Genomic DNA, 20,361 nt, shown 5'->3' with positions numbered 1-20,361 from the left:
GTCTCTGACTCACTGATTCTTCAGGAAGAATACAGCCCCACTCACCCCCATCACCCTGTGTGACTCCCCAGTCAACACTGTGGAGTCCTTCCGCTTCCTGGGCACTATCCTCTCCCAGGAACTCAAGTGGGAACTGAACATCAGCTCCCTCACCAAGAAAGCACGACAGAGGATGTGCTTCCTACGGCAGCTGAAGAAATTCAACCTGCCAAAGACAATGATGGTGCACTTCTACACAGCCATCATTGAGTCCATCCTCACCTCCTCCATCACCATCTGGTACGCTGCTGCCACTGCCAAGGACAAGAGCAGACTGCAGCGTATCATCCGCACTTCTGAGAAGGTGATTAGCTGCAATCTGCCTGCCCCCGAGGACCTGCACACCTCGAGGACCCTGAGGCGAGCAAGGAAGATTGTGGCCGACCCCTTCCACCCTGGTCACTCCCTGTTTCAGTCACTCCCCTCCGGCAGAAGGCTGCGGTCCATCAGGACCAATACCACACGCCACAAAAACAGTTTCTTCCCTTCCGCTGTTGGCCTCTTCAACAAGGCCAAGGGTTCACACTGACTTCATGACTCAATGCCCTTAAAACACACTGCTTTTTGCACTGCACAATACAATCTTGTACCATTTGTATTTTTTGTAATATTTGTATTTTTTGTATTTTTATATTGTAAATTACTGCAACTTATATTTTATTTTATATTTTATTGTATAGTTTATTTTAATCTAATTCCACTTAGTATTGCTAGTTATGTACCCTTAGTATAGTTAGTCCTCATATTTAAATTTTTGATTCCTAAATGTTTAATGTTTGCACCTTCCTGCCAAAGCAAATTCCTTGTCTGTGCAAACTTTCATGGCGAATAAAACCCATTCTGATTCTATTGCAGACTTCAGACCTTCCAAAGTTCAGAATGATCGCTCAAACAGGTAGGCCTAATGCACTTTACCCGGTTGGTCTTCGTCCATGGTTGATTTAAAATTGCTGAAATTGAAAAATATCTCTCTCAAAAAACAGCCAATTCAAAAGAGAAATACATGGAACTTTTGTTCCAAGTGTGAGAAAGTATAATGCAAAACATGGACCAATATTGCCCTCTCCTGGACAGGATCATCATTGTGCAGCCATCCCAAACCTAAAGGACAAGTTCCAAAACCAACACAGATAGGGCAGCACAACAAGATATGTTTAAGTAAGTAAAAATAGTTTAAAAAGTTCCATGATTTACTTCTCAGTACATTATATACGTGTGAAATGAGTTCCTGAAAGCATGTGCAAAGCGCGAAAACGTTGTCTCACTGAAATGTGGAGGTAAGGCCGATTTATATTACTCCGTTTTCACGGACACGGGGAATGCCCTTTCCAACGTAAAACGCCCTCTCCGAGCCCCTCGGAGAGCTATACGTGCACCTTTTGATTTTCCTGACTATCCGTCTGTCCGTCCGTCATTTTACGGATACCCCTTGGCTGTGATTGGTCCGTATTAAGAACCGCTTGTGTCAGGGGCGGGGTTGCCGTGACCAACAAGACGAACAGAATCCTTTGACCGCCATTGCTGTAAGTTTTTACAATTCATATTTCAGCTAAACAGTACATGTAAATCAGCATCTGAATTCAAATGTGACGAGAAATGGGCAGTGTAGTTGCTGAAAATGTGCTTATTTTATTGATGAAACGGCTAATTTGATAATTTGCTCAGACTTTTCGATAACTTAACTATCATCGCAGTGCAGCGCCACCTACTCTTCTGGCGGTGAATTGTTTTCAGCACCCACAGCCTTCGGAGTACTATAAATTCAACTAATCCGTCCGACTCCGTCTGTCTGTCCGTAACGGAGTCGGAGTAGTATAATTCGGCCTTTAGACCGTAGAACAGTTTCTCTTCCGTTTTCAGATCAGGTTTTATTGGGCGGAGCCAAAAAATGACCCATCTGTGTCATTTTGACCCATCTACGTCAGATCACTGAATGGCTCCTCCTGCTGTAGGCCTACTGTTATTGTAGTCTAGTCTACATCAGCTAGCTAGCTAGCTTCAGGATGTCTCCCGTTGTTCCGGGAGTACAACGGCACTTAGGAATGCTTGGCTGGACCTGATGTTAGTTTCCTCCAGGATCACAATGACTCGTATTGAGAGACTTGTTGCTCTTGTTGGTTAGTTGTAACGGTTTCAAATTCTTGTACTCGCTGTGAAATATTTTTACTGTTGATTGTTTTTTCTACAGGTACACTCTTGCACTCTTGTGGGGAGTTTCATGTTGTTCAATTGTAACTTGTTTAACTGCAAGCTCTTATGGTTCTTCCCTTTGGCACTTATTTGGTTTTCCACAATGTATGCTTCATGTTTTGGCTGCTCGCAATGTTTGGGGCTATCTCGTTGTTATGATCAGTGACCTATGCTCTTTTGTAAAGCTCTCTCTTGGAAGTTGCTTTGGATAAAAGCGTCTGCTAAATGCATAAATGTAAATGTCTCCCTCCACCCGCAACTGCAGGACCTGCACACCTCGAGGACCCTGAGGCGAGCGAGGAAGATTGTGGCCGACTCCTCCCACCCTGGACACTCCCTGTTTCAGTCACTCCCCTCCGGCAGAAGGCTGCGGTCCATCAGGACCAATACCTCACGCCACAAAAACAGTTTCTTCCCTTCCGCTGTTGGCTTCTTCAACAAGGCCAAGGGACCACACTTACTCTAATGACTTATTGCTTAAAACACACTGCTTTTTGCACTGCATTACAATAATGGTATCTTGTACATTTGTATTTTTTGTAATATTTGTATTTTTGTATTTTTATATTGTAATTTACGGAAACTTATATTTTATTTTATTGTATATTTAATTCTATTCTAATCCCACTTAGTACTGCTAGTTTATGTACCCTTAGTATAGATAGTCCAAATTTTAGGTAAATGTTTATTGTATGCACCTTCCTGCCAAAGCAAATTCCTTGTCTGTGCAAACTTTCATGGCGAATAAATCCCATTCTGATTCTGATTCTGATTCTGATGAGTTAGTGCAAACAGCTAACTTAATATTAGGCTATTCGGTGTAGAATGATGGTATTTTGGTGAAATGGTAGCTAATGTGCTAGAAGTAGTTGGTGAACCGTGGAATTTCAAAATTGTGTTTTCCAGGCCTGGAAAAGTCATGGAAATCAGTTATTTTCATGTTATTAACTTTTTGTACAACAGAAATATTAGAATAAAAAATCTGCCATGACCTGAACAACCCTTACAAAAAAGAAGTATATGAAAGTATACTATAAGTATACTAAAATATGGATAATACACTTTTAGTTCACTTTTGATATACTTTTAAGAAGTATGCTTAGAAAATAGTTCACTTGATATACTTATAAGTATACTTAGAAAATAGTTCACTTTTGATGTACTTTTACATTACATTTACATTTATGCATTTAGCAGACGCTTTTATCCAAAGCGACTTCCAAGAGAGAGCTTTACAAAAGAGCATAGGTCACTGATCATAACAACGAGATAGCCCCAAACATTGCGAGCAGCCAAAACATGAAGCATACATTGTGAAAACTAAATAAGTCCCAAAGGGAAGAACCATGAGAGCATGTAGTTAAACAAGTTACAATTAAACATGAGCCTCAAAAGTGCAAGGGTGTACCTGTGGAAAAAAAGCAAGCAACAAAAATATATTACACAGCAAGCACAAGCATATCCAAATTTATTTATCAGAAATGTTCACAACTCTACTGTATCAACCTGGACTGTCAGTTTTCCCATTTCATCTTACATTTGCTTTGAAATGTAAGAGACTGAATGTTGCATTATTCCATCCTTGTAATTTAGAATGGCTATAATATAGTAAGTCCCATTTATGCTAAACTACCAGTTAAAGTGAAGGTTTAAGATGACAGGCTATATCTGCTTGCATTGTTGAAAGCAAAGTTAAAAGGCCACCAGAATGTTTAACAGTTTCACATCTTAACATGAGAACGTCCACCTTGTAATTGATAAGTCGGTCTGGACATTTTTTGGTTATCAATAATTAGCAACACAGAGATCTGAAATATGAAAGCTTTATTGAGATCGTTTTTTTCAGTAGCTCGATTATCTGCCCTTGTTGTCGACCTATTTCTTGGAGTTGCTCCCCTATATTTCCAAGGCTGGCCAAGAGCTTCTTTTCAAAGGTATGCCTGCACCTCTCCTTTAGACGCCGCCATCTCTCCAGGTACGGCCTGACCAGGGACTCCAGCACAGCAGTCCTCCTCTCCACATGTGCCTCATAAGTGTCGACGAAGGAATGTCCGGGTCTTTGCCTGCTGATGCTGGTGCTAGGGTGCTCCACTCCTCTGGGTCTGGAAGACACACCCTCACCTGCTGGGTTCGCTTGTGGTGGCTGTGAGATTGTTGGTGTGGTGTGTATGGGTGTATTTTCCAGACCCAGAGGAGTGGAAAAAACAGTGCCTGGTGGTGCAGTACCGATCCCAGAGGTCCCAAATAAGTCATCCATTTGCTGGAGGGGAAAAAACATGTCAATGTACCTTGCAAATAAATCATTAATATTTTGTCAGACATGAAAATGGCATTTCAGATATGCAGGCATATACTTACTGTATAATACTCCCAGGTTTGTGTCCCCTCCCCAGTTGCACGGCCTCTGTCCTTTATTCTTTTGTAGGTGGTGAGCATGTTGGCCAGTTTTTTCCGGATTCTGTCAGTTGACCAGTTGTAACCGTTTTTTGAGAAAGCTGTTTGAATGGTTTTATAGAAAATAATTTTGTTTCGGGAATAGAGTGGCTGATGGGTTCTTGTCAGGTCCAAAAGTAGCAGGGTGATTTGATGTGTTATTCCTGTGGATGAGGGGGAAATCATATACATCACATTTACCACAGACATTTCTCTCCCTTCAACTTTTAGATGCAATACCTTGTTGTGACTCGTGACTGCCCGACTGGATGGAAGGAGACAAAGGTTGGAGGTTCTCTGGCTGTTCTAGAACTGCAGAAGGTTGAATGGGGGTGGAGGATGGAGGTGGTGGGAGTTTAGCAATACTGAGATTTAGGGGTGCAGGGGACCCAGGGTTCAAAATTGGTGTCTGGTTGGTGGCTGTTGAGGGATAAGATTGCAGAAGTGGTAAGTATAAAATATCTACACCATGTGCCTGTTAATTAGGTGAACAGTGTGTACCTAGACCATTGTCTCTACATGGTTTATTTGTTCCAGGATGCTGGAGAGGAACTTTTGATCTGGAAAAATAAATAAAATAATTCAAAAATCTTTAGTCATTTGTAATCATTTCATAGTTTTGCTTTTTACTTACCATTGTTCCTCCTTTCTGCAACATCTTTGGAATCTTTAAGAATGACAGTGTTGCCTCTGCTGTCCTTTACGTGGACTCTAACATGGTCCATTTTGCTTGGTTATGCACAGGGGGCTGAAGGTGCTTTTTATATCCAAAAGAATCATGGGGAATAGCTACCACCTGTCCCATTCATTATTACTAGTATTTACTAAGTGCATCCAATTTCCTTTTCAGTTACCTTTAAATTACCAATGATTGAAATGGTGTTTTAATAATGGAATGATCAATTATTTAACCAACCCAAGTGTAGTCTATAGCTTTGGGTATTGTGTGGAAAAACTTTCTGTTCTTTATTATAATCACTCAATTACGATATATTCACATGTTCTGTCTTAATCATTCATATACATGTGTTCAAATTGTAGCCAATGTGTTCTAAAGACATTTGCAGGTTTAGGATGAAGTATGAGCCTACCTAAAAAAAAAAGAACATGTTATTTTTGTATTTCTTTTTTCACTTTAAACACTGTCCTCTGATCTTCATGCCTCAAAGAGACTTTGCTAGTACCACTGTGTATGAATTTATCATTTTATGTCTTGGGCCAAGTTTGAACTCACTCTCCAATCTGCAGGTCAGCTATGTCTTCAACAACTACTGCAGTCAGTCAATTAGGGCAAATATGTATTTCAATTGTAGGGCCTACTGTTTGGTTCGGATTTGAGCGTTGGCGAAACTGAAGGTGTTAGAATAATTACAAAACACGCGTCAAAGTTGTCATGTGTGAGTCTGGCCAATCATGAAATAGCTGTGTCGTCATTAAAACCCGTGCAGTTGCTCTTGAGAAAATGCGCTCGGCTACACAGCCGGCAGTTCTCGAATCGATCTCACGGTACTTTGATGGCTATGTCACAGTGACATAGCCTCGGCGCCGTCTCAAGTCGGACAAAAAGTCTAACCAGAATTCACTGTTTCAAGTCAGCCGCCTGCAGCCGGCTGCAGCGCTGCATGAAGTCAGGTCATGCCGAACGCACCTATAGGCAGCGAGGGGCGGAGCTTCAGCTCAGCCGAACTGACTGCTGTACTGTTATTGTAGCCTACATCAGCTAGCTAGATAGCTTCAGGATGTCTCCCTCCACCCGCAACTGCATCTTCCCTGGATGCAAAAACTTCAGCTGCGCTACAACACTATATAATTTCCCTATTGATGAGCTTTAGCATGAAACTAATCTAACTCCATACTGTTCCCACTACGAGGTCTACTACAAATCCTATCAAGCAAACATCCATATTGGCCACTGTAAATAGGAATGAAGTCCTAGCTGCCGAGGTGTTGTGGACTTTGAAGGTAGTGAACTCTCATTATTCATACAAGTCATGCGAAGATACATCGGTCATTTCCACCTTATTCTCAGGGGGTCTACTGTAGAAATGATTATGGGTGCAACTTCCGGTGAAATAGCGGAAGTTGCGGTTTGCTATACGTTAGTCCCAGCCAGCCGTCAACAGTGATTCTTTCTAAAGTAATTTAAACTATAATTTGACTAAAACTGGTTTGATTTTAAACATATGCTGTCATTTATATTGTTATTATTATTGTTATAAAATGTCATTGCAGGGCTCTGGTACTGTAGGCTACCTGTTGCACTGTTCGCGGTAACAACAATGGTAACAACCAGGCTAAATCTGTGGCTTCAACGACAGTGTGTTGAACACACACCCACAACAAAAAGGGATTGTTCTTGTTACAAACGGTAGTTTCCATCGCCTGCCAACAGATGAGGAATACAAAATAATGTAGATGAAAACCCTAGCCTTGAAGAGACCACCCAAAACACTGTATCGTATGTGTACTCATTTCATTTTGTGGACAAAAAGCCGACGGAGGAAATCCGCATCCTACTTTGTGTTTGGGCTACGAAAGACCTCCACAGATTTAGCTAGTTGCAGTACTGCCAGTAAATGTTTGTGGGTTAGTAGTGCCCTGGTCCAGCAACACATGAGCACCCAGCCGTTTGTATTTCACTCTGACGATGAAACTAAAACCCAGGACCGGTGATGTGGGACTTTTTAAGGCTCTGACTAGGCTCTATGTCTGCTTTAAGGTAGACAAGGTTGTGTCCCACCTCCTTAATTAATACGCGACAAACTTTATCACTGTTGAGGTACTGATAAGACTCAGAGCTTTTCAGGTTATTCATTGCTTCACCGTCCGTAGCAACGGAGTTAATAAAGTAGCTAAATATGCTAGTGTACGTTATTTGAGGCCACTTTTTCATGTCGTCCTCCAATCCCACGATAGTAGAAGGCAGAGGTATGATCAAATTGTCCCGTTTCAGGTGTAACAGGCTGCGTTCCCACATGTTTTATTTCGCATCAGAATTAGCTTACCGCAATGACATAATTCAGGAAATGGATCATGGGAGCTAGGATTTTTTTTATTTATTTTTATTAGCAATTTCAACAATGTCAAATGCATTTGAGTTTACAAGATACATAAAGTAAGAAAAACATCATTTACATTCAGAGTAAACATGTATAAATACAAATTAAAATAACAAAATAAAATTAACGCTAGGGGATATAAACCTTTACATAAATATATTTAAATTACTACAGATTGTTACTGTTTTAATGGCCTTTTGTTTAAGAGAATTTTTTATTGAAAAAATATACTGTCTGAGCTCTCCGTTCAAGGCAATAAAGCAAGTTTTTCTTTCCATGAATTTGCATCTATGAATATGATACTTGGCCATAATAATAATAAGATTAATTATATATACACAGGTGTTTTTCCTGGAACCGTCAAAAAGCCCAAACAATACATCCTTCCAAAATAAACAAAAATCAGCCTCAATATTTTCAGTAATAAACTTACAAAGATTTTGCCAAAATTATTTTACAATTGTGCAAAGATTATGCACAAGGGGACAATTTTGGAGAGTAACCCTTAGCTGAGATTTAAAAAGCATACAAATACCAGAAGGTATTGCACCAAATACTTTTGCATAATCCCCAGGTGTCACTGGAATCCTGTATTTAGCAAGAAACTCCTCATAAGTGAAAGGACGACCCTTCTCATTAAATAATTGATCTACCAGCAAGATATTATTACAGACCCAATTTTCCAAAAAGAGAGATTTGTTTTTATATAAAATGTTCTTGTTATTCCAGATCAAATAGTTGTGAGGAGAAAAATTGTGTTTGTATATGAGAGACCAAGCCAAAAAAAACTGTCGATGATACGCAGATAATTTCACAGGAATTTTGTCAATGTCATAGTCACAAGCAAGAAAAAAGTTTAAGCCACCAAGATTAGACAACACATGGAGAGGTATCATATTCCAAACTGAAGAGGGGTTTCCAAAAAACTGTTTCAGTCAATTTAACTTAAAAGTATTATTTAAAGTACCAAAATCCAATACATTTAGTCCACCATTTTCATAGGAATCTTTCTTATATAATGTGTCTTATTTTTCCAGATGAAATTGAATATCATTTTGTCTATCTCCTTTAGTAGCTTATTATCCAGATGCAGGGCCAAAGCCGCATAAGTCAAACGAGAGAGACCCTCTGCCTTAGTAATCAACACTGTCAATGATTAATCTCTTAATAGCCGTTGATTAAATCTTTTTTGAGATTTTTTTATGACAGGAGAAAAATTTGAATTACTTCTCTTATGTTGGTCTTTGGTAACTACAATACCCAAATAGAGAACTTCATCTTTAATTGGAATATTGTAAAGAGAAGAGGAAGTGCACTCCTTAATAGACAGAAGTTCACACTTATTAACATTCAAATGTAGACCAGATGCCTCTGAAAAGTCTTTAATTGCTTTTATAGCAACAGGAATTTGAAACTGATTCTTCAGAAATAGTGTGGTATCGTCTGCCAGCTGTGTCAATAGTAATTCACTGCCAAGTAGAGAGATACCTTTCACAGCACTAGCTTTAATATGGTCAGCCAACAACTGAGCCACTAAAAGGAAGAGATAGGGGGAGGTAGGGCATCCCTGCTGTATACCTCTAGACACCTCGAATCTAGGGGATGTGCCGCCTGTTAACTGAATAGAACTATTACTATGCATATACAAAGTTTTAATAGCCGTAGAAAAGTAATTACCAAATCCAAACTTTCTCAAAGAATGCAAAATAAACTGATGCTCCACAGTATCGAAGGCCTTGTAAAAATCCAGAAACAAAATAAAGCCATTATCATCAATCACATCTGAATAATCCAAAATGTCCAAAACCAGCCTAATATTATTTGTAATATGTCTTTTTGCCATGAAACCAGATTGTGTTTCATCAATAATAGAAGTCAACACCATCTTGAGTATTTTAGCCAAAAGTATCGCTAGAATTTTATAATCATTGTTAAGCAAGCAAATTGGGCGCCAGTTGTCAATTAGCAATTTGTCTTTGTTGGGTTTGGGAATTAAAACAGTCACCCCTTGAGTCATAGTAGTTGGGAGGCAATTTTTCTTTAAGGATTCCGTAAAGACCTCCAATAAAAACGGAGCTAGTTCATCGGCAAATGCCTTGTAAAATTCTGACATCAGCCCATCAGTACCAGGTGACTTGTTGTTTTTTAGTAGATTCAAATTATTCTTAATCTCCTGTAGAGAGATAATCTTATCGCACATCTCCATTTGGCTCTTATCAATAGTTTTAACATTCAGAGAGTCCAGGTAATTATCCGCAGTTCTATGGCAAAACTTGGAGCTATATAATTTTTTTATAAAAATTGCTACAATAATTGGATATCACTTTGAAGTCATCTGTAATAACCCCATCAATATTCAACTTATTAATACTCTGTTTATTGGAATGAGCTCTTTCCAAATTAAAGAAATAGTGTGAATTTTGTTCCCCCTCTTCCAACCATTTATCTCTCGATCTAATAAAAGCACCCCTTGCCTTCTGATTATACAAGTCATCTAATTTAGCTTGTAGATTAACTAACTCAACTTTTTCCTCGTCTAATAAAGTATTTGGGATTTTATTTGACAAAAAGGTAATCCTTGTCATTACTCTTAATTCTGCAGATCTTTGAGATTTGGACTTCATAGAGCCATATTTTCAAAAAAAAATTCCCACCTCAAATTTAAATAGCTCCCAATTACTACTAAATCGTTCTTCTTCTTTAGCTTTTGACCAGAAATAAGAAATCTGATTTAAAACTTCTGTTCTAACATCATCATCTTGTAATAGTGAGCAATTGAGTTTCCAATACCTTGACTGAGCAGTCCCACTTTTCAAATTGGATAACTTTAAACAAAAACATATCGCCTTATGATCTGTAAGAGGAGTTGGGCATATATCCACCTCTATAGCATCTTTGTTAAGACTCCCAGAGATTAACCAAAAATCAATTCTAGACTGACTCGAACCTGTACTATTACTCCACGTGAATGATTTATCATCAGGATATTTTTTTCTCCATACGTCTATGAGATCAAATCTATCCATAAAAGCTATGAGACTAGTATTGTTTCTATTTGGCTTACCAGGAGGCCATTTATCCATATGACAGTCTAAAATGTTGTTAAAGTCCCCTCCCAATAACAGAATGGCGCTAGGAAATTTAACCAACCAGTCTTCCAGAATATTCTCTAAGATACCAGTCAGGTCATCATTCTCCTTTTTTGTGTTATATCCATAGATATTGCAAATAATAATAATCAACTCGTTGTGTTTAATCAATTGACATATAAAGTGTCCAGCTGGATCACATTTTGTAAGTAAAACCTCTCCACAAAACCTATTCTTTAATGTAGCCACTCCGGCAGAACGTTCTGTACCATCAGAAAGCCATATGGAATTACCCCATTGAGATTTCCAAAAACTGACGTCATTTGAAAAAGAATGTGATTCTTGAAAGTAACAAAAATCTGTCTTGAACTGTTTAGCATATAAAAATAAAGCTTTACGCTTAACATTGTTACGCAAACCATGGGAGCTAGGAATAAGGTGGAATGAGCTCCGGGACTTGACGTCACGCAATCCCAGCATGCACCGGTCATCGCCATTTTGGCAAGAAAGTGGAGAGCCCAAACCCTCGCCCCTCGGCTTGAAGCAACGGCCCCGGTGGATGTAGGTGGTATTGCATTTAGGGTTAGGCACCCGGCTCTTCCGGTCGTTTTTATCCTATTAACTGTAATTCTCAAACCTGGCTCATACTACTAGCTTTTTCATAGAATATTTTTTCCAGATTTTTTGTAAGTTTGAAATCAAACCGAAATGGGTAAACTAGCACCCCATTTATTTGCTTACGTCAAGAAAAGTTGCCTGGAAACGTGCTCGCGGATACGAACAGGGGACGAGCACAAAAGGGAACATCAGCAAATCGCTGATTTACCTGAGCTGAATGAGAACAAGGAGAAGGGACTTGATAATGTACAGTTGCTTGCCTTTATTCTAGCAAGTTTTACAAATGGTTGCACACATACATGACGGTCGTTTGTAGAGTTTATTTCCGTAATTTTAAAGCAGATTTAACCATTTTGTAAAGAACGCATATTATGCTCATGGCATGACAAACGGAATTATAGCCTAATATAATTAGTTATAATATCGTGGCATGTTATGGCGTCATTATAGATTGTTGACATGTTATTATGGAGCAAAGATGAAGATTAATAAATCGACCATAACAATATTGTTATGGTCGTTATATTGTTAGAACTTTGTCAGTTAACACCACAACGATGGCATTAACAATAATTAAGCTTGCTTTGCCGAGCTAGAACAACGACAGAGCCAGATATTCAAGTTTACAGTTTCTTTAATCCAACACAATACTTAAGCAGTCAAACTAAAAACACGAAGCAAAAAGAACAACCTATAGGCCCTGCACGTATAATACTACTGTTCCAATAGTATTGATTTTCGTAAAGTTCACATGTGCTTCTTGATCGGACTTGTACACCTTTCTGACAGTTTTCTGCAATGCCTTAGCCAGGGTTGCCAGGTCTGTGTGACAAAACCAGCCCAATGGCCAATCAAAACCAGCCCAAAACCAGCCCAATGGCCAATAAAACCAGCCCAAAAATCAGCCCAATACCAAAACTCAAAATATGCCCCTGCCAAACAATATACACTGCTTTTAAAGTCCAATCATTGCCAAATGTATTGTAATATCTACAAAGTAACACCAAATGTTTAGTATGCCAGCATTAAAAGCAGTTTTCAGGAGGTTTTCTCAGGAGACTGAGAGCATAAAGGCCGATTTATACTTCTCCGTTTTTACGGAGACGGACACAGGGAATACCCTCTCCGACGAGGAACTCCCTCTCCGTGCCCTCTCCGAGCCCCTCGGAGAGCTCTACGTGCACCTCCTGATTTTCCTGACTATCCGTCCGTCCGTCATTTTACGGATACCCCTTGGCTGTGATTGGTCCGTATTAAGAACCGCTTGCGTCAGGGGCGGGGTTGCCGTGACCAACAAGACAGAACAGAATCCTTTGACCGCCATTGCTGTAAGTTTACAATTCATATTTCAGCTAAACAGTACATGTAAATCAGCATTTGATCATTTGAAAATGTGCTTATTTTATTGATGAAACGGCTAATTTGTAAATTTGCTCCGACTTTTCGATAACCTAGCTAGCATCGCAGTGCAGCGTCACCTACTCTTCTGGCAGTGAAGTGTTTTTAGCACCCACAGCCTTCGGAGTACTATAAATTCAACCAATCCGTCCGACTCCGTCCGTCCGTCTGTCCGTAACGGAGTCGGAGAAGTATAATTCGGCCTTTAGGCACGTGTGCACACGCACAGTGCGTATGTGGGCTTGTCCCATGTCAATGTGTGTACGTGCTGATCTGGAGTCAGTTTGGTAGAATTTGGGTATAAATAATTTCATTTAAAATATGGATTTTTATTTAAAGATATTAATGTAATTTGCATGCAAAATAGGTCTACTCGAACCAGCGGACAAAAAATTTAATCTGCGGCAACACTTCAAAAGTAGCCCAATTCCGCGGGAAAACCGCGGACCTGGCAACACTGGCCTTAGCTCCAGCTCACAAGCTCGCGACTGGTTGTCGCAAAGTATGACGTGTACAGCTAGTTGCAAGTGTGCACGAGTCTCGGAGCTAGGAAAAAAGCGAGCCACTGTTTAACGCTAGACCGGAAGAGCCGGAACTGGAAAGATGGCGCGCTCCGGTTTCGCGCTCTCGCTTGCCTCACTGCGCCACTGAGCACTTTTCATAGAAATGATTGGGGATGCCATCTTGGAAGACAAAAGTAGCTGCCTCTAGTAATATAACTCTATGGGAGCCAAGTGGAGCGCACATACATTCTTACATACATATTATACATAGTTGAATGTGCTGCCTATTTCAATAAACGTTGATTCAACATGGTGGATGTGCGCCGGGATGCCTGAACCATCGGGGAAAAGATAAAGGGAGAGCGTTTTATAGGATTCCTAAGATCCAGAGAGAAGAACCCTATAATTCCTGACAACCACCCATGGCTTCAACTGAGGATCATTCAATCTCTTGGAATAACTTATCTGTAATTTATATGTAATGGCATTTTTGTGATGAAAAGTGCACTGATATAATGTACGTTAGCCAACGTTAGTAGCTAAACGTTGACGAACGTTGCTAACGCTAGCTAGCTATACAAGTTATAAAACTGACTGCATTAACGTTACCTACACAGCAATTTATAGCCGGTACAGTAGACTTCAACGCTGGATATTCATCACTAAACCATCTGATTGCGTCCATTTATACCCCTCCAGGCTTTTGTAGGCTTTCAAAGACTCTCCAGAGTAGGATGAATGAAAGTTGATAGAGTTGAAAATATCTGGATACAGAAGGTCAGGGCCTTCCGTTTCACTCGTAAAGGTCGTAAAAATAGCTCCGGGAGCATGGATCACTAATGTTTAATCGATCAAGTTTTGCTTTATAGCTACCTATGTCTTTTGAATTAAAGTGTGCAGTGAACTCTGACAGGTTGAAATCCGTGCTGGCGCCGTTCATTTTAGCCACTACTTTCCTGCCAAAATGGCGGCGTGAACAGTAAAGTCACGTGACGTCCGGAGCTTTATTTCCCAATATGTTCCCAGACAGCCAAATAGCATCAAGATTTGCATGCAGTTAAAGAAAATGTGCGTATATCAGTACATTTGGACTCGCACCTTACTTTAAGTCCCTCACAGTGCGAGAGGTGTCCAGTCAACTTGCACAAGCACTTACAATCAAAACAGATGGACATGCATGTCAGAATATGGGATGGTGTAGAGGAAAAACCACATACATTGGCTCAGAATTCATGGGACATTCCTCTAAAATTCTCTTTATGCACATTATATGTTATGTTGTTGAATATACATGTATTATGGTATTTTCTTTCCTGAAATTAATATACATTTCTTTTGTTTTTCATTGTGCTGCAACCTATTTTTATCTCATTCATGAATGAGAATGAAATGTATTAATTTGTTAAACAGTTATTAATTTGTCAGTTATTAAACAGATATTAATAGTCAGTTTTATGCATAATTTGTTTAATGCGTTGGTAAATGCCGAACAGTTTTCAGCATGGAATCTTGGCTAAAAGTCATGGCAAAGTCATGGAATTCCATTTGCCAAAATGTGTATGAAACCTGAATTTAACATACTTGTTGGTGTTTTTTTTTTATTCTAATTTGGATGGGTAGTTAATAACACATTCTTCTGTGGTGTGGTGAACTTAAAACTCGTTTTCAATTCCACTTTAATGGATCTTTAAAAAAAAAGGAAAAGAGGATTCCTGTTACTCAACAAAGAATATGACATACTTTACACTTCCAAGCTTTAGTTCCTGTAGGTAATTTCTGGCAACCCTCAACATCAGCACAACTGTTCTGTTCAGGGTTTTACAAGCTCAAGTTTGGCTTCATCAGGAATATCTTACTGTTCTGTAGAGTCTGTGAGTGTAAGAAGAAAGACAACATCAAAGCAAACCCTCTTAGAAAATGTTTATTCCTAAATGGCCTACTTGTCTAAGGTGTATCTAGTTGTTGAAGCCAAGGCTGGTAACTAGGCTGGGGTTGAAGGCTGGTAGCTTATCTGGGTCTTGCACTGGTAACCAGGGCCGTCTGTGGTTGAGGCTGATAGACAGACTGGGGCTCTAGCGCAAGTTGAAAATAGGTGGCTGAGGCTGGAGCCTTTGGATGTTAGCCAGTCAGATACTGTGGCTGGTCCCTGAATTGGTAGTCTTTTGGGAACTGAAGCGGGAGCTGGGCCTTGCGCTGGTAGCGGAGGCTGGGGGCTGTGTTGGTAGCTAGCCTGGGGCTGAAGCTGGGATTTGTATCTGCGACCTGATGGAAGTATCGTGAAGAATAGGTTGAGGGGATGCCTGGGGTCATGTGCAATGGTACGTGCTCTGCATTATGGCTTTGCTTTTGAGGTCTGAGAGGTTGGGACTGTAGAAGCCAATAAGGAAGTGGGGAAACCTACGTGATGTATGCTACAGTATATGAACACCTGCTCAGTATATAGATATCTGCTTCTTCAGATCATCTAAAATTAAAAGCATTAGGGTTAGGAGTTGGAGTCGGTCTCCACTTTACGAATACATATACTCCCATTTATCTGGGTCGGCTTTCCAATGGATGCTGGAAAATTTGATGCAGAATTTCTTTCTACTCACACACAAGAGCATGAGGTTGGGGACTGCACAATAACATTAGAATTCTTTCCAGAGGTGTTTGATGGGGTTGAGGTCAGAAATCTACTCATCAGTCAAGTTAATCTACATAGAACTCATAAAAAATGTCTGGACAGACCTTTATTTGTGCATGGGGTATTATCAAGCTGAATATAGCTGCCCCAAACTGTTGCCACAATGTTTGAAGCACGGAATTCTAGCTATTTGGTGCCTTTTGTCAGAAGATTTATTTCCGTGAAACTAAATTTGAACCATGAAACAGATAATAATTCCTTCTCCACCAAATTGTACAGTTCACACTTTTTGGGGGGCATGTTCTCCTGCCATCCATGTCACCCATTTAACTCTGTCAGACTGCCACATAGTAAAGGATGATCATAAGACATTTTGAAAATCTATTTCTTGAAGCTCCCGATGAACAATTCTTGTGCTGACGTTAGGTATTTTAGAACTCCATAGGTTTTGCTATTAAAGACAGATAGTGTTAACACAGTAAATGCTTCCGAAGTGATGTGAAGGGGCATCCACATATCTTTCACCATATATAGCCTGCGTCTCAATACTCATACTACCTAATACTACTACTCATATGTCAAATACAGCGTTATCATATCCTGTAACATAAATTGTCCAGTACAGTGTTCCAAGCAATGCTAGGATGATAAAGTACACCCGGTAGCATTTTGCGTGAAAGCCAGCATGCTTCTCTGACTTTCTGACCCATAAGTCATTACGCAGCGGAGGCAGGGGCGGTGCCAGATCATTTTCAATGCAGGTGCTGAGGGGGTGCTAGATCATTGACAGGGGGAGCTTCGCAATTATATATATATATATATATTATATATAAATTAGTGGTGGGCCGTTATCGGCGTTAACGCGCGTTAACGCGCTGCGACTCTTATCGGCGATAAAAAAAAATATCGCCGTTAATCTATTCTCAAAGTTGGGTTGGGAGCTGGGTCTATACTACGCAAGCTATGATGACTTTCACCATGATATTTTAGCGCGGATGTATACCTAGCCGAATTACACTGTAGGGGCGAGAACGAGTCTTCAAACCTGTGTGTATGCCTTGTGTATGAAATTATCACATCAAACGTGACGTGCTAACATGGATGCAGCTATGAAGACGCCTGGTTTGCTTCAGGGAAAATGTATTTTTAAGAAGCTTCCCAATGGAAACCTCGACAAGACTAAGGTTGTTTGCACCTTGTGCTATGCGGAATTAGTTTACTGTAGGAGTTCTTCCAGTCTCAAATACCACCTAAACGCAAAGCATCCCTTAGCTAATGCGGAAGATGCCGGGCCAAGCACTGATGTAGCGCAGGGGAAGAGTCGTCGTCAAACTACGATGTTTGAGTGCAACCGAGGCAAGCCCGTCAGCACAGCTCTATCAGCCAAGCTAACTAATCTAATAAACAGTTAATAAACACAAGTACATTTTATAGAACATAATTTATTTTCATCACCAATTATCATAGTAGAACAGCTTTCTCAAGCAGTTTGTGATGCATTTTGGAAACAGGAGATGAGCTCCTAGTCTAATGCGCCACCTGGCTTGAGAAACCCGTTCTCAAAGACGTACTTTTAGTCATTATTTGGGTAGCACACATATTCTGAATGCCTTCGGCGGAATTCAAATGAGCCATTTTAATCTAGATTAATCTAGATTAACGCCAATATTTCAGTGAGATAAATTTAGATTAAAAAATTAATCTATGCCCACCACTAATATAAATACTATTAATAAATGAGCAATATTTTTTTGGGTGCTATCGTGGTGCTTTGGTCTTTCTTGGGGATGCTGAAGCACCTGCTAGCCCCTCCCTAGTGCCGCCCATGAGCGGAGGTGTCAATTGTGAAGACAATGGTACAAAAGTGGACCAAAACAAACTTCTCTGCATTAGTTCAGGTTAATTATATGACAAAATAGTATGTTCCAAACAGGTTGGATGCAAATGCATGCAATGGGATGGAGTGTGTAGGCACATACTCTACATTTTGTGTTTTGTTTTGATACACTGCTGTACAGCTGCAATATCCTAGCAGGGTTTTTCCTGCATAGAGAAAATTTTGGCGCGCGCCAAAGCCGTTTTCCCGAGCGCCAATGACAAATCCCGAGCGCCAAAGGCAAAAAAAAGTCTGCGATGAAGAAAAAAAAAAAGCTGTGTTCATCACGCGTGCAATGCATGTCAGCGAATATGTTCTCAATAGTATGTTTCAAGTAGGCTACAGCCGAACCCTCGTTCTGTTTTGATCAATAGTAATCGAGTTGATAAGCTTGTCTTCTTGTCTGATCAATACGCAACTGTGAGGTGCGCGAATGAGTGGCCAATAAACTGTCGTTCCGCTGCGAGGACCAGCCCGACGTGCATGAATACACCTGTACAAATGCAAATGAAATTTCCACTGACAAAAGTTTAATTTACGATTTCAAACGCAGCCTCCATTGGTATTCTTAACCTGGAATGATAATATATAGTGCAGTGTTTCCTCTATGGCTAAATTTCTGCCGCCACGGAATCAGAAATCAGGCTGTACAAAATTTTAGGCCGTCTATCAGCAGTGATTGTTAGAGTGCATGTCGGAGAATTGCACGGACACGCGCTTCACACCGCAGTTGAGATTGCGTGATTTAACTTATGTTGTCAGTTCATTTAAGCCTGTTATTGTATAAGTCTATAGTTCTTGCAAAACACCTGGGAATAAATACATTGATTATAAAAAAGAAAAAGAAAAAGAATATATATATATACTTTTTTTTTTTTTGAGCACCGAAGACCAATTTTGACCCAGGAAAAACCCTGCCTAGAGGGGATGAATAAAGTACATATCTATCTAGCAATGGTGTATTAGTCAGTCATTTTGAATGATACCCTCTGACCTCATTCTGATGTTTGGAAACATGTTGTAAATTCAATTATTGAATCTCAACCATGTGATTAGTCAAATAGTTTGTGCCAGATGTATCAAATCACACATGGACTTGCTGGCCACTGTGTCATCTGCAAATTTCTGTTGGAGAAATGTAGTACCTAGGTAATCAATATGTAATTATTCAGGTTAATGTTACGAATAAATGTGGATTAACATTTTCACTCATTAACAGCAAGGAACCACGAACAACAAACTCAACTAATTGCAATAATCCCCTAATAACATACAATGTAGTGTGTGCTCTTATATACATTTGTTTATGATAAATGTATCATATTTCACACTGTATTTGCTTCATGCAATAGCACTGTCAATTCTCCCATGAGGGAATTAGATAAACATTGCTCGACAGACTTTTCTATTATTCTGTACAACATAGTGCATAAAAAGTGATGTAAGGATAACTACAAAAATCATTTCTTATGAAGAACGTATCGGACTTATCAATGTCAATGTCATTTTAAGTCAGTGCATATCCATTGAAAAACCCCCAAAAACATAGCATTTTTTAATTTTTTGTCACACTAAATCATTAGAGTGTGTTTGCCCAACATTAAGACAGAACTGTTCTGTGTATTTAAATTATGTATTGATTGAACTAAAAAGAACTAAGTCTGTAATTATTGCCCACCTCAATCTATCAACCAGCCCACCTCTTATCGCTGTTTTCATATCCATCAGCTTGCTTCCAACATCTGTCCAGTCGAGTCCACCTTCACTTATTCACAATGTCTTTAATGAGTGTTGGCTTTGACCTATTGCTCTATCAGCAAACCAAACATGCAGGCCTCAGAACTACAATAAGGGAAAAAAGATATTGCCATAGCAAAATTACTAAGAACATTTGGCTCACAAGGGTTCAGAAAGAAGTCTACTCAGGAGATGTTGCAGAGATGAGAGAATGCATTAGAGATTAATAGGTTGTGTGTGTGAATGCAATGGTGCAGGTGCAGGTGGATCACAGACTTCCTGTCCGACAGGAAGCAATGCGTTAAGCTGGGAACACAAGTCTCTGACTCCCGGTCCATCAGCACTGGATCACCCCAGGGCTGCGTTGTTTTTCCTCTGCTCTTCTCCCTGTACACCAACAGCTGCACCTCTGGTCATCCGTCCGTCAAACTCCTGAAGTTTGCGGACGACACCACCCTCATTGGACTCATCTCTGGTGGAGACAAGTCTGATTATAGGTGGGAAGCGGCCAACCTGGTGACCTGGTGCAGCCAGAACAACCTAGAGCTCAATGCTCTTAAGACAGTGGAGATGGTTGTGGACTTCAGGAAGAATACAGCCCCACTCACCCCCATCACCCTGTGTGACTCCCCAGTCAACACTGTGAAGTCCTTCTGCTTCCTGGGCACTAACCTCTCCCAGGACCTCAAGTATGAACTGAACATCAGCTCCCTCACCAAGAAAGCACAACAGAGGATGTACTTCCTACGGCAGCTGAAGAAATTCAACCTGCCAAAGACAATGATGGTGCACT

The 20,361-nt window shown here is 40.1% G+C and overlaps 2 protein-coding genes across 2 annotated transcripts in view; one reads left to right on the top strand and one right to left on the bottom strand.

Moving 5' to 3' along the window:
* hyou1 (hypoxia up-regulated 1) overlaps window positions 1-20,361 on the top strand; it is a 94,357-nt gene that overhangs the window by 23,679 nt on the left and 50,317 nt on the right. The window lies entirely within an intron of this gene.
* On the bottom strand, window positions 4,022-5,216 carry LOC136963499 (uncharacterized). Its single transcript, XM_067257653.1, has 4 exons — window positions 5,164-5,216; window positions 4,903-5,082; window positions 4,588-4,826; window positions 4,022-4,489 (listed from the first exon to the last, which is right to left on the bottom strand). Exons 3-4 carry the CDS (start codon window positions 4,663-4,665, stop codon window positions 4,022-4,024), a joined length of 546 nt encoding a protein of 181 aa, XP_067113754.1. The 5' UTR covers window positions 4,666-4,826; window positions 4,903-5,082; window positions 5,164-5,216.

The sequence above is a fragment of the Osmerus mordax genome, chromosome 19 (genome assembly GCF_038355195.1).
Source record: "Osmerus mordax isolate fOsmMor3 chromosome 19, fOsmMor3.pri, whole genome shotgun sequence".
NCBI lineage: Eukaryota > Metazoa > Chordata > Actinopteri > Osmeriformes > Osmeridae > Osmerus > Osmerus mordax.
This window is presented reverse-complemented; position numbering and strand designations above follow the sequence as displayed.

What these genes read in the sequence shown, in the direction of transcription:
- LOC136963499 (XM_067257653.1), bottom strand. Translation starts at nt 4,665, where the DNA reads ATGCTCACCACCTACAAAAGAATAAAGGACAGAGGCCGTGCAACTGGG. An exon ending in AAACCTGGGAGTATTATACA is followed by an intron (nt 4,490 to 4,587) that starts GTAAGTATATGC and finishes TTTCCCCTCCAG; the next exon opens with CAAATGGATGACTTATTTGG.